The following is a 13,600-nucleotide window of genomic DNA, read 5'->3' on the forward strand; positions in this document are numbered from 1 at the left end:
AAGGTGCCAACTATAACAAAAAAGATTAAAAAAATTAGGGAGAATATTCTAGCAGATTTAATAGGTGCTTTGTGTTTTATATCACAATATAAATAATCCCATCATATTCCATCTGTATATCCAGCCACCCAAAGTTAAATACCCTGTTGTTGCCATAGAAAATCTTCTTTATAAACATAAAACATAATCTTTAAATTATATTCCATTAACCCACTGTACTCACAGTTAACCTTGGTCTCCAAGATTTCAATCTATAGAGAGAAATTGGTAGAATGTAAACACCTTATAATATATATATATATATATATATATATATATATATATATATATATATATATATACACTCAAACAAGGATACACCTGGGGAGTGCGTAATTCTTTTGAGGGTGGACCCATATTAAAAGTCATCATAAAATAAAGGTCCTGTCTCTTTCAGTTCCCCTCACTCCTTATTTCTCTCCCTCTACCCGTCCCAGATCAAAAAGACTTCTCCGAGTGTACTCAACGTTCGCTGTGAAGGTAATCTCATAGTCTGAACTATATAAAGGACTCCTTCAGCTGCCCTTTACAAATAATGATGCACACATTTAGTGAATAAACACCTGAGTAGTTTAACTCTTTTGGAACATAAATATTAAGTAAAAAAATTTGACTTAAATTACCGGTACATGCAGGATATCTAATTTAGGGCTGCAACAACTAATCGATAAAATCGATAATGAAAATCGTTGCCAACGAATTTCATTATCGATTAGTTGAATCGATTTTTATCGATTTATAAAATGAGGGTTTTTTCAGAGCTCTGAAAAATACCCCTCATTATATAATCCGTTTAGTCTGACTCACAGCAGCAGCTCCTACTTACCAGTCCCTCCCTGTAATCACTGTGACAACTGGCCTCGCCAGTATAAAATTTATATTTGGGCTACTGAAAGTTAGGGGAGGTGGGATTTAATTTAGGGGCAGTGATGGTTAATGGGGTGTTTAGGGTTAATTTAGGGGCAGTTATGGTTAATGGGGTGTTTAGGGGAAGCTATGGTTAATGGGGTGTTTAGGGTTAATTTAGGGGCAGTTATGGTTAATGGGGTGTTTAGGGGCAGCTATGGTTAATGGGGTGTTTAGGGTTAATTTAGGGACAGTTATGGTTAATAGGCTGTTTATGGTTAATTTAGGGGCAGCTATGGTTAATGGTGTGTTTAGGGTTAATTTAGGAGCAGCTGTGGTTAATGGGGTGTTTGGGGTTAATTTGAGGCAGTTTTGGTTAATGGTATGTTTAGGGTTAATTTAGGGGCTGTTGTGGTTAATGGGGTGTTTAGGGTTAATTTAGGGGCAGTTATGGTTAATGGGGTGTTTAGGGTTAATTTAATGATGAGGACTGAGGGTTAATTTAATTAATTTATTAAAGTTAACTTAAGGTGCAGTTAGAGATAGAGGGGGGCAAACCGAGGGGAATCTAAATCCTGGGGGCAGTGAAGATTAACCCAGTACTTATTTATAAAAGTATGGTCTGTGACTCTATGAGGGGACTATGAGATATCTGGGGGGTATAAGGCATATCTGGGGAGGACGGAGTGACAAATCTGGGGGTATAAGGCATATACAGTATATAAGGCATATGTGGGGAGGGCAGTGTGGCATGTCTGGGGAGGACAGAGTGGTGTATCAGGGTGTATAAGGCAGATCTGGGGCCACAGTGGCGTATCTGGGGGTAGAGTGGAGTGGCATATGTGGGGAGGGCAGTGTGGCATGTCTGGGGAGGATGGAATGGTGTATCAGGGGGTATAAGGTGTATCAGGCACAGTGGCATATGTGGGAGGCAGCATGGAGTGGCATATGTGGGAGGCAGCGTGGAGTGGCATATGTGGGAGGCAGCGTGACATATGTGGGAGGCCGCGTGGAGTGGCATATGTGGGAGGCAGCGTGGAGTGGCATATGTGGGAGGCAGCGTGGAGTGGCATATGTGGGAGGCAGCGTGGTATATGTGGGAGGCAGAGTGGAGTGGCATATGTGGGATGCAGCATGGAGTGGCATATGTGGGAGGCATATGTGGGAGGCAGCGTGGAGTGGCATATGTGGGAGGCAGCGTGGAGTGGCATATGTGGGAGGCAGCGTGGAGTGGCATATGTGGGAGGCAGCGTGGAGTGGTATATGTTGGAGGCAGAGTGGAGTGGCATATGTGGGAAGCAGCGTGGAGTGGTATATGTGGGAGGCAGCGTGGCAAGCCTGGGCTCAAACGTGCATAAATTGGGGGGGCTGGTTGCGAAATAAAGACAAGAAATGCATTTTATCCAAGTTTTTTTTATTATGCTGTTTGTATTTAATATATTTTTTTTATTACATTATTTTAAATAAATAAAAAACTTACATTCATTTTTTTTATCCGATTAATCGAAAAAATAATCGGCCAACTAATCGATTATGAAAATAATCGTTAGTTGCAGCCCTAATCTAATTCGTTAAACTGTTAAGAAAAAAGAGTAGAAATAATAAGATAATAGAAACTCTACAAACAATACAAAATGTTGAATTATTAGCTTCTGATACATTGGATATCCACTGACGTACTTCATTTTGTTTTTGTAGAACTGATTAGTTTAGCTTCTCGGAGAAAAGCTGTGTCTCAATAAAAAGGAAGTAATCAAAATAGATGATACTGGGAAGAATAAATAACATCAGTTCCCTGATACTAAGTTCTGTTTGGTCACCTCTGGTGATCATACATCTGTTTACGAGCATTTTAGAGCATCACTTATTCTAGGAGACTCTCCCAAATACCCAGTGTATTTGACAATATAGATTCCAGTCGTACATACATTTATCTGCTTTGTCTTCATTTCTACATGTTTGCAACCTTGAAAATGTGTAAAACTGTTCCTAAGGAAACCTATTGATACATTTTTTGCAGGACAGGGGAAACTTAGTTTATAGGAAAGAATTCCTTTGGGTGTCAAGATATATTACTAAAACACATGCAATCCAATCGCCTTTTTATAAAATGTATATTTTATTTCCCCATATTTACCCTTATACCATTATATTCCCTTGTATGCCATTATATACCTTGTATGTGGATGGTACACTAACGGTTAACAAACATCTAGCACCTGAGGGCTTTTTACTATATAAATAACATGTAATAAAAATGTAGAGGGATGCACCATAATAAGGCTATTATTTGCGTTGATATATTATTCCAGTTGCTAGGTATTGGACGTATCTATAGAAATTGATTTTAAATAGGGCTGCAACAACTAATCGATAAAATCAATAATAATCGATAATGACAATTATTGTCAACTATTTTCATTAGTGATTAATTGAATTGATTTTATCGAATATAAAACATGCTCTGAAAAATACCCCTCGTTTTATCATCTGACCTCAAATAGAGGTCAGACTATAACACTAAGAACCAGATCCCCTGCAGCGCTGCAGCAGACCTGGATCCTCCTCTCTGGCAGCCGGTTGACGTCCGCACGATGCTCGCAGACAACCTCCGCTACTATCCGACATTTCCGGGGCTTCTATCATGGAGTACCAATGTGAAATGACCTTCCGGTGCTCCCTAATAGAAGCCCCAGCGGAAGTGCCGCGTACCAGCAGCAGAGGTTGTCTGAGCGCACCGTGCAGACGTCCACTGGCTGCCCCCACTAGACAGCAAGAAGTCTGGAAACCAGGGAGATGTCAGGGTCCATCCAGGCTGCGGAGCTTCTCTCTTGTCCCACCCCCCCATCTCGCTAGAGTTTCCCCTTTGCTGTAATGCATTCCTGGATTTCCATATGCTCTGTTCTGTGCTTCTGATTACTTGATTCCAGTTCTGCTCTTTGCTTCAGCTCTGTCCTTTATAAGGTGTGCCCCACCCATTTGTTATGTTTGTGTCAGTTAGCAGTCTAAAGGTATGTCCTTCTTGGTTCCGTGTTTAGGTTCAATGTTTAGTTTCAGTTTATTAATAATTCAGTAGGCAGGGTTTACTGCTAGGACCCACCGAATATTGTAGTACTTTGGTGTAGTGGTGGGCTAAACATACTATGGCCATATGATGTGACGAAATCTCCAATTGTTATCACATAGTCCTATATATATAGTAATATGCAATCAATGTTTAAAAATATCATTATATTCATAGATCTTACAAGAGCTGAATATTCCTTGAATAGATTCGCAGCTTGACGTAGTTCACTACAAAAAACGGAGAGACAAATTAAGGTCAGATTCATTGTCTGTGGTAAACCTCATGCCGTCAAGAGGCTATATATTTTATTTAACAATTTATTTAACAATTACTTACACATCATCGTTGAAGGTGCCAACTATAACAAAAAAGATTAAAAAAAATTAGGGAGAATATTCTAGCAGATTTAATAGGTGCTTTGTGTTTTATATCACAATATAGATAATCCCATCATATTCCATCTGTATATCCAGCCACCCAAAGTTAAATACCCTGTTGTTGCCATAGAAAATCTTCTTTATAAACATAAAACATAATCTTTAAATTGTATTCCATTAACCCACTGTACTCACAGTTAACCTTGGTCTCCAAGATTTCAATCTATAGAGAGAAATTGGTAGAATGTAAACACCTTATAATATATATATATATATATATATATATATATATATATATATATATATACACACGCAAACAAGGATACACCTGGGGAGTGCGTAATTCTTTTGAGGGTGGACCCATATTAAAAGTCATCATAAAATAAAGGTCCTGTCTCTTTCAGTTCCCCTCACTCCCCTGCCATTTCTTATTTCATTCAGTAATAGGCAGGGTTTAGTCCTAGGCTAGTTCCTGTATTTATGTTTGTCTGTCTCTTATGTACCTTTGCCCTCTTTTCCATGAATCATCTGATCCCTCTCTCCTCTTCCCATGTCCCAGTGAAGATGTCCTATCGTTCGTTAAAGGAGAAGCGTCAGAGGATCCCGGCTCCTCACTCCATCCTTTGTGTTCCTTGTTCCCGGTCCTTTGTTGTGTCCTGTACATGTATGTCTTGTGTGGCTATGTTTCTTGCTTGGTAGCTCTGTCCCCCTTGCTTGCTATGGTTCTGCTGTTACTCTGCTTAGCTTCCCTACTCCCAGCCTGCAGCATCCTGCACATGATTCTAGTACTATGCCCATGGGCGTAGGAACCCCTAAAAATCTGGGGGGGATAGCATTTTTACTGGTAGGGTATATTCTTGTTCAGTAAACTGGGAATTGTTCATGGCAAATTTTATATAAATGTATGTGTGTGTGTGTGTATGTACAATTTCCTCACAAAAAAAGTATCATGTTCAGTTTTCACAGAGAAGCTGTGACGTGTTTAATAAACAGGTCAAAGAAAATTAACCAAAAGTTTGGCATATATGTCAGTTATTTCACTTAAAACAACTGGTAATAATACTTTAAGTAATGCACAATTGCCAAAATTTAAACAAAAAATCCTACAGAAATGCAATGATGCAATTAACCCTTTCCGCAAGATTTTGGCGTGTTTCTGTGGGGAATTATTGCAACCATGCCTTTATGGACCTTGTTTTGTACACTGGGGCACAGTCATGATGGAATAGAAAAGGACCTTCCCCAAAACTGTTCCCACAAAGTTAGAAGCATAGTGTTGTCCAAAATGTCTTGGTATATCACCTTCAGCTCATAAAACATTCTACTAGATGAATGGGAGAAAATTCCCACAGAAACTCACAAAAAAAGAAAAATCTTACAACCACAGATGGACCCCACTGGACACGGCCACAGAGACTACTATGATGTACTGAAGGAACCATCTAAGACTCCTAACACGTCATGCACACAGGAACATATCCACACGCTTAAACACTTGAATAACATACACACGCATGCACACACTAACATACACACACACAATGGGTTAAACATGTGTTACAGGGAATCATTATCTTCCCTTTAAGTACGACATGCCTGCTCATACACACATATGCACTGCTCTTACGCATGCCTGCCCACAAAAACACACATATACGCTGCAATTGCCTGCAGATACACACTTGCCAGTACTCACACAAATGCACTACCCTTATACACGCCTGCCCAAACATACATAAACTGCTCACACACACACACGCCTCCCCATAAATATACACTGCCCTTGCACATACTTACACAGACGTATACACTATAAGACAAATACACTCCTTATATACACACATATACACTGCCCATACAGACGTACACGTATACAATGCCCATACAGACGTACACGTATACAATGCCCATACAGACGTACACGTATACACTGCCCATACAGACGTACACGTATACACTGCCCATACAGACGTACACGTATACACTGCCCATACAGACGTACACGTATACACTGCCCATACAGACGTACACGTATACACTGCCCATACAGACGTACACGTATACACTGCCCATACAGATGTACACATATACACTGCCCATACAGAAGTACACATATACACTGCCCATACACGCGTATGCACATACATGCACATATACACAGCTGCCCTATACACAAACACATATGCCTGCCCAAGTACCCATACACATGCCTCACCATATGTATATGCACACACAAATCTACCATCAGACCCCCCACCTTCGTTCTCCACATCAGATCCCCCCCAAACCTTTGTTCTCCACATCAGACCCCCCTAAACCTTTGTTCTCCACATCAGACCCCCCACCCGTTTTCCACATCATACCCCCCCACCCACCCACCTTCGTTTTCCACATCATACAACCCCCACCCACCCACCTTCGTTTTCCATATCATACCCAAGACACCCAATACCCAAACCCACCTTTGTTTTCCACATCATACCCACCCACCCACCTAACCACCCACCCACCTACCCACCTTCGTTTTCCACATCATACCCCCCACCTTCGTTTTCCACATCATACCCCCCCCTTCGTTTTCCACATCTCTTACCTTTCTCTTCCTCCTTTATGCTTTCGCTTCCTCCTTTCTGATTTCTCTTCCAACTTTCCTTTTTGCCGCTCGCAGTCTGTGCAGTGCGGCTGCGCACAGCTGTTTATGCTGAGCGCCGGTGCTGGATATAAACGTCATATCCCGTCGCCCCGGCGCTCAGTTACAGACAGCACGCTGGTGAGTGTGACCTTAATGCAGCTGCAGCCTGCAGGACTGGTTGGGGAGATCACGGATTTCCCTAACCAGTCCTGCAGGCAGCATATTATGCATGACAATATTATACTATATTTTTTATTTGTTCTTATCCTTACGGTCCATGTCTAGGACCATGTCTCATTTGAGGCACGAATGGGCTCTGTCACATTGTAGCCGGTCTGCTTGGACTCTTGAATCTCTTTCCATTCATTGTTGCTCTGGCTTGACACCCATGACACATTGACAGACATGACACAATGTTGCTCATTTAGGCCCCCCAAAAAACCCATTTATATGGTGGATAACAGATCCCTAGAAAGTTACTGGGGCATTTGATTCTTTTGGCGCTAACATTCAAGTGAGCTGGAACGTCAGTAGCCTGCTGGGCTGATTCGGTATTTAGATTGTATGTTATATTTTTGCGTGCAGTTTTTAAAAAGACATCCACAGAGTAATGCCTATCATCATAAGATATAGAGTTGTATCGTGTTTACCATAGAAAGAGAAAAATCTGATATATTGGCTAACTGACGTATAATGGATCGCAAGCTTCAGTGACTTCAATGCTTCCCAGCCAGTTTGGATCAAGTAATTGGTGTTCCAAAGGACAGCCAGTGTGACCTAAGACTAAATGCACTATGGTGTGAGAAGTCGGTTAAGGAAGGAAACCCATCTGTGAAGTTGTAGGAAGACCTGAACCATATTTCTGAATTATGGTACACCCCATTGAATTAGAACACATCAGTATACAAAACATGTAGGTAAACACTTACCATTCTTTTCAAATATCCGTCCATCTTCAGTAATATATATGGCAATAAATGTATCACTTCTTTAATATATTTCTAAGGTAGGCAATATCTAGGTTAAAAGTAATTTTTAATGAAACAAAATATATATAAAAAGGTAACCAATAAACTGAGATTAAAATAGTAGATTTATATATTAAAAAAATCTTGAAAAAACACTAAAGGTTAGCAGTATTCAATAAATCTATCACTACTTAAATATATATGTAAGTTAGAAGTTTAATTAAATGAAAAAGAATATATAAAATGTAACCAATAAACTAAGATTCAAATAATAGATGAATATATAAATAAAGTCGCGAAGAAACACTGAAGGTGACCAGGGAGTTTTCAGTATCACCAACTGGCCAAAGTGAGCAGTTGGATGGAATGCCCAGGTATGCATCTTACCTGGATCTTGGCGTCCAATCACAGATCGGCACACAACATCCAATCAGAACAGTCAATAATAACAGGGCTAGCTTGTGGAGCTCACCACTGTCATAGAAATACTGAGCTTTCTACAACAGCAGGAGAGCTGTATCTTTCTTAACTTTGGCCAGTAATAGAAAAGTAAATACCTAGACGAAGAAGAAAACTGACAACAAATGTCTTTGTTTTTAAAACGGTTTATAAAATGTTCTTGAAACATGATGTACACATCACAGTTTACAGCGAGGGTCTCCATTGCAGATTCTTCAGACCTCACTTATTTTTGCTTGATCAATAGGAACAATGGGAGAAAATAATATATTAGAGTAATTGAAATTCTATATTTGATACATGTATACTTTTGTTTGTATTTTAAGCTAATGTAATGGTCTTCGAGAAAACGTATTGCTGTAATGAAACGGCTGAAGTTGGAAATCTTTATGGACGATTTGGCAAACCACCAGATCCGTTATACAAAATGATCCCTTATCTGTAATACTTCTGGTGCCAAGCCTTTTTGATAAGGAATACACAACCTGAATAACCAAAGCTGCACCATGTAATCAGTAAAAATGAGACTATATGTTACCGATAAGTTTACGTTACCGTTATTATTATTTTTTTTATTTTTTTTTTTATATGTCATCCGTACCAAGAGGGGACATCCCCTGATGCCTTGTGGTGGAAAATGTTAACCTATTCCTTTCTCCTAGGTTGAAGGTTTTTTTTGTTTGTTTTTCTTTCATTATTATTTCCAGTTTTATCTGTCATGCATAGCATGAGGCGACATCCCATGGTGCCTTTTATTAGCTTTCATTCTCTTTCTTTCTCCTAGATCAGGGGTGTCCAAGTTTTTTCTGCAGTGGGCCAGAAATTTTTGTGTGCGTCACTTAGAGAAAATATGGCGTTTTAGCTTTATAATGCATATTAATACAGGGTTCATTTGGCAAAATGCCAAAACAAAAAAAACTCACTGAAAATAATCATCCACAGGCAGGGGCGTAACTAGACGCCTCAGGGCCCGGGTGCGAGAATCTTTTAAGGGCCCCCCCACCCCCTCACCCCCCCCCCAAAAAACATGATTTTTACCCAACAATTTTTTTTTCAACAAATTACATATCGAATAATATCTGTAAATTTTTTCAACTTACTTTATCTTCAACAATGCAGCATTCAGGACAGGTAAAAGGTGACACGTAACAGCCATTGATGGTGTGGTTCTGCAAATATAAAGGACAACCATTAATCAACCTGTTTTATACATTTAGTGAAGTTATTGTCAATGATGTATATTTCTATAAGAAAACCAAGAGAAATTCATGGCAATTATGGCAATGTTAGACAGTAGAGTGACTTCCTTTTAGATTTCAACTTATTTAACCCTCTTCACTTCCAAATGACTAATTTAACTATGAAAGTATGCTATTTATTTTGATCCCATAAACTCTTTTTATGCTCTTAAAGTTATATTATACTAAAATTCCTCTAAATAGCTGTGTGAAAAGGATATTGAAGGCAGATACTCACTTCCTTTGCATAAAGGCATTTGAAATTAGATTAAATCAATTTAGAAAATATAAATACTGTACATATATATATATATACACACACACAAATACTTACTCAAATTTTCAAATTTCCTCAAATACGGCAAAGAAACTTCAAAAAAGGGTTCACAACAGGGTCAACAACGGTAACTTCAACTTAACTACTTAAACATTTAACTTTCTTTGATGGAAAACCTGTAAAAACACAAAATGTTGACATACTTTAATAAAACAACTACTGAATAAAAAGAACCATGCATTCAACTCAACTGGTTAGTTCAACTTGGAACCAAGCATGCAAGGTTCAACCAAAAAACCTGTTAGTAGAACTTGTAACTCAAACCGTAACTTGTAACGAAAGCGATTTAACTTCACACTTACTACTCTCTCATCAAAATTTACGACGCCTTGCTTTCGCGTCTGCAAAGTCGTCAACAATGCTGTCAATGTTCAGTCTTCTAGCTCTCTCATTTTCAATGCTTAACGTTGCAAGTGCTGAAAGTCTTTGCTGAGACATTGTGCTTCTCAAATAACTTTTAATTAGTTTTAGCTTTGAAAATGACCTTTCAGCAGATGCCACTGTTACTGGGAGGGTGAGGAACAGCAGCAAAGCTATGCAAACATCAGGGAGAGTAGAAGATAATGCACTGTTTTCAACAAGCAAGAGGTGAGCAAGGCCCTTCACAGTAGAACAACTGCGAATCTCTTCCTGGAGTGCCGAACGGAAGGAGAGGAGTTGCCCAGGAAAATCTGGTGAAATATCCTCACTGTAGAACTCATGCAGTTTTGTTGCTGCTATTATCAAATTGTCATCAGATTCAGAAGCAAGACTGATGGGCTGAACTATCTGAAATCTGTTAAGGACTGCATTCATGCCAGTAAATCTGTTTGAGAGCTGGTTTAAGATTGTGTCCAAACACCTATAAAAAACAGTTGTTTTAAAGTGTTCTTCTGGGTCAGTTAGTCTTTCATCCATGCAAAGCTCATCGAAGTGGCGCTTAACTTTTTTAATTCTCTTATTTTTAAACTTCTTTTCAATTCCCCACTTTTCTGCAAGTGTTATTGCAGCTGCTTTTGCGTCTTCAAAATTATTCCTATAGTTGGAAAGGGCTGTAACAGCATTCTGAATGAGCTGCACTGCACCAGACAATTCCATGTCTGTCGATTGCAAGACTTTTGAAATACTGTTAACATGGTTCAAGATTTTTGTTTGCAGGACAATCAGAAAGACAAACTGGAAAGATTCAATTTTTTTCTTTATACTTGCAGCATAATCTCTCTCTTTTGGTTTTGAAGAGAGAAGGATAATTTTTGATAATGCCTGCATGATATCTACAAAACGGAAACGCAACGCAAGCAGGGAATCATGTCTAGAAGACCAGCGTGTAGGACAAAGACTTTTTAGTGTGACGGAGGACTCAGCAGTGAATGATGACAGAACGTTCCATCTTCGTATACTTTCCCCAAAGAAGATATATACGCTCTGCACGATGTCAAAGAATGAGGAAACTTCTTCTATGTCAGCAACAGCATCCTGAATAACTAGATTCAGGTTGTGTGCTGCACAGTGAACATACAGGGCATTTTTTTCTTTCTGAGCAATACGAGCCTGAACCCCAGAATATACACCACTCATTGTTGCAGCACCGTCATATCCCTGACCACGACACTTTGATATGTCAAGGCCCTTCTTTTCTATGCAGGCAACAATATCACTTTCTATGCCTGCTGCCGTCTGATCTCCAATGGCATGAAACCCTAAGAAAGCCTCCTTTACTGTAATGCTAGAAGCTCTCAAATTCCTATCCCTTTCCACAGAAACATAACGAAATATCTGACTCATTTGATCAGTTTTAGATATATCCTGTGTTGTATCCATTATTATGGAAAAAAATTGTGCTTGTTTGATTTCAGTAACAATTTCTTGCTGCACTTTGCTTGACAGAATTTCTATGACTTCATTTTGAATTCTAGGACTTAAGTATTTTACAGTACCTTGAGACTGGGGTAACTGGAGAAGTTCCTTTAAAACTGGGTCATACTCTGCAAGCAGTTCTATAATGGTCAGAAAGTTGCCATTGTTCACCTCCCCCAAACGCTCTCTGTGACCACGGAAGGCCAGATTAGCCATTGCCATTGTTAAAGTCACATTAACAATTCTACTTAAAACTTGCCTCCAAAAGTTTTTTTCCCGTCTTATCTGGTTTTCATTTTCCTCATCTACAGTTTTATGCCGCCTCCACTGGTCATATACTAGACAAGCTTCAATATGAGTTTGTGAATACTCATGCTTCTGAATTTTAGCAGACAGCCTCTGCCACTTCTGGATCCCTTTCGCCCATGCAGGTTCAAACCCCACCTTTTTACGGTCTGCAAATAACCAGCATGGTTCACAATAAACGGCATTAAGTTTTGGAGAGTAACACAGCCACATTACAGAAAGTTTAAGCCCTGTCTTTGTCACCCGCTCATAATAGTGCTCAGAAAAGCACCTTTTCATTGAATCGTTATCCCGCGGGAAAGGTCCTGGAGGTCTGCATGGGCCATGAGCCAATATAAACTTTTTAACATTTGCATCTGTTATCGTGACTGGGTAATGCCCCCGATCAGTCACATATTTCTCACCTAAAATACTACTGTCTATACCACCACTTGAAGCTGCTCTATTGCTCTCCAAATCTGAATCAATGTCTATATTGGTGGTGATGCCTACTGGTTGGTCTTGCATTGTGCTACAGCCTTCACCTGGATTGTCGTCTTCCACCAGTGGAGATTCAGTAGAGTGAGTGTCCTCACTGACTCCTGTCTCACTGACGACATTTCCACTTTCCTCCTGCACAGATTGTTCACTTTGCACACTACTAGCTATAGCACTCTCAGACACAGTTGGGGTGGAAAAGAAGTGGCTTATTTTTGGGAGTTTCTGAATTTTCATTTGCTCCTCTTTTGCCTTTTTACGTTTCTGAGCACCACTTTTGGATGACATGATTGTTGAAAAATAGATTTTATCTGTAAATAAAGTATATGACAGATAATAGTACACAAGCCCTTCAGGCAAGGAACTCTATGCACAGATTATAGGTTGAGTTGGACAGATATACATTTTACAGTGCAGCAGGGTGAAATAAGAAAAAAAAAAAACTTCACCTGCATGATTGCTGTGTTAACCAATCATAAGCAGAGATGGACATCTGACCCAAGAGTGACTCACCTCTGTTTGTAGACTGGGATTGGGGACAGAGGTGACATTGGGAGGGGCTGATTGGGGACAGAAGTGACACTGGGTGGCTGGAGGCAGGGCCAGACTGGGAATAAAAAGCAGCCCTGACAATATCTGAGCCACACTTTGTACTATCCAAATAGCTATAAATCATTCTTTTTAAAACTATATTAAATTGTTCATTTACAATAACAGAATACCACATTACAATCCCAGGAACCAAAAGTGTTAAAAGGCCAAAATAAATAGCAGGGAATAGACAGAATATTAACTCCTCACCATCCATGTATGCTAGATAAACATGACCTCAGAGCTCAGCAGATGTATGAGATCTTTTGTGATGGGATTGGGAGTACATCAATACACTAAAAAAGTCATGTTACAATTTAGTGCCACTAATAATCTTTAATAAAATATGCAGATTGAAATAGAGTAAATAACATAAAACCTTTACCTTTCTTCTCACTGATTTCAGGGCCTAGAATGTTTTGTCCAC

General features: G+C 39.4%; 1 protein-coding gene across 1 annotated transcript; it reads right to left on the reverse strand.

The window, feature by feature from the left end:
- Positions 1-10,275: 10,275 nt before the first annotated feature.
- Positions 10,276-12,870, reverse strand: LOC149280831 (zinc finger MYM-type protein 1-like). The gene has a single exon (XM_089500004.1). The coding sequence runs from the start codon at positions 12,868-12,870 to the stop codon at positions 10,276-10,278; it is 2,595 nt and encodes an 864-aa protein (XP_089356130.1).
- Positions 12,871-13,600: the final 730 nt, after the last annotated feature.

This window comes from Sceloporus occidentalis, unplaced genomic scaffold (assembly GCF_023333645.1).
Source record: "Sceloporus occidentalis isolate IW3139 unplaced genomic scaffold, rSceOcc1.0.p SCAF_145, whole genome shotgun sequence".
NCBI lineage: Eukaryota > Metazoa > Chordata > Lepidosauria > Squamata > Phrynosomatidae > Sceloporus > Sceloporus occidentalis.

Coding starts and splice junctions, on each gene's coding strand:
- LOC149280831 (XM_089500004.1), bottom strand. CDS start 12,870: ATGTCATCCAAAAGTGGTGCTCAGAAACGTAAAAAGGCAAAAGAGGAG.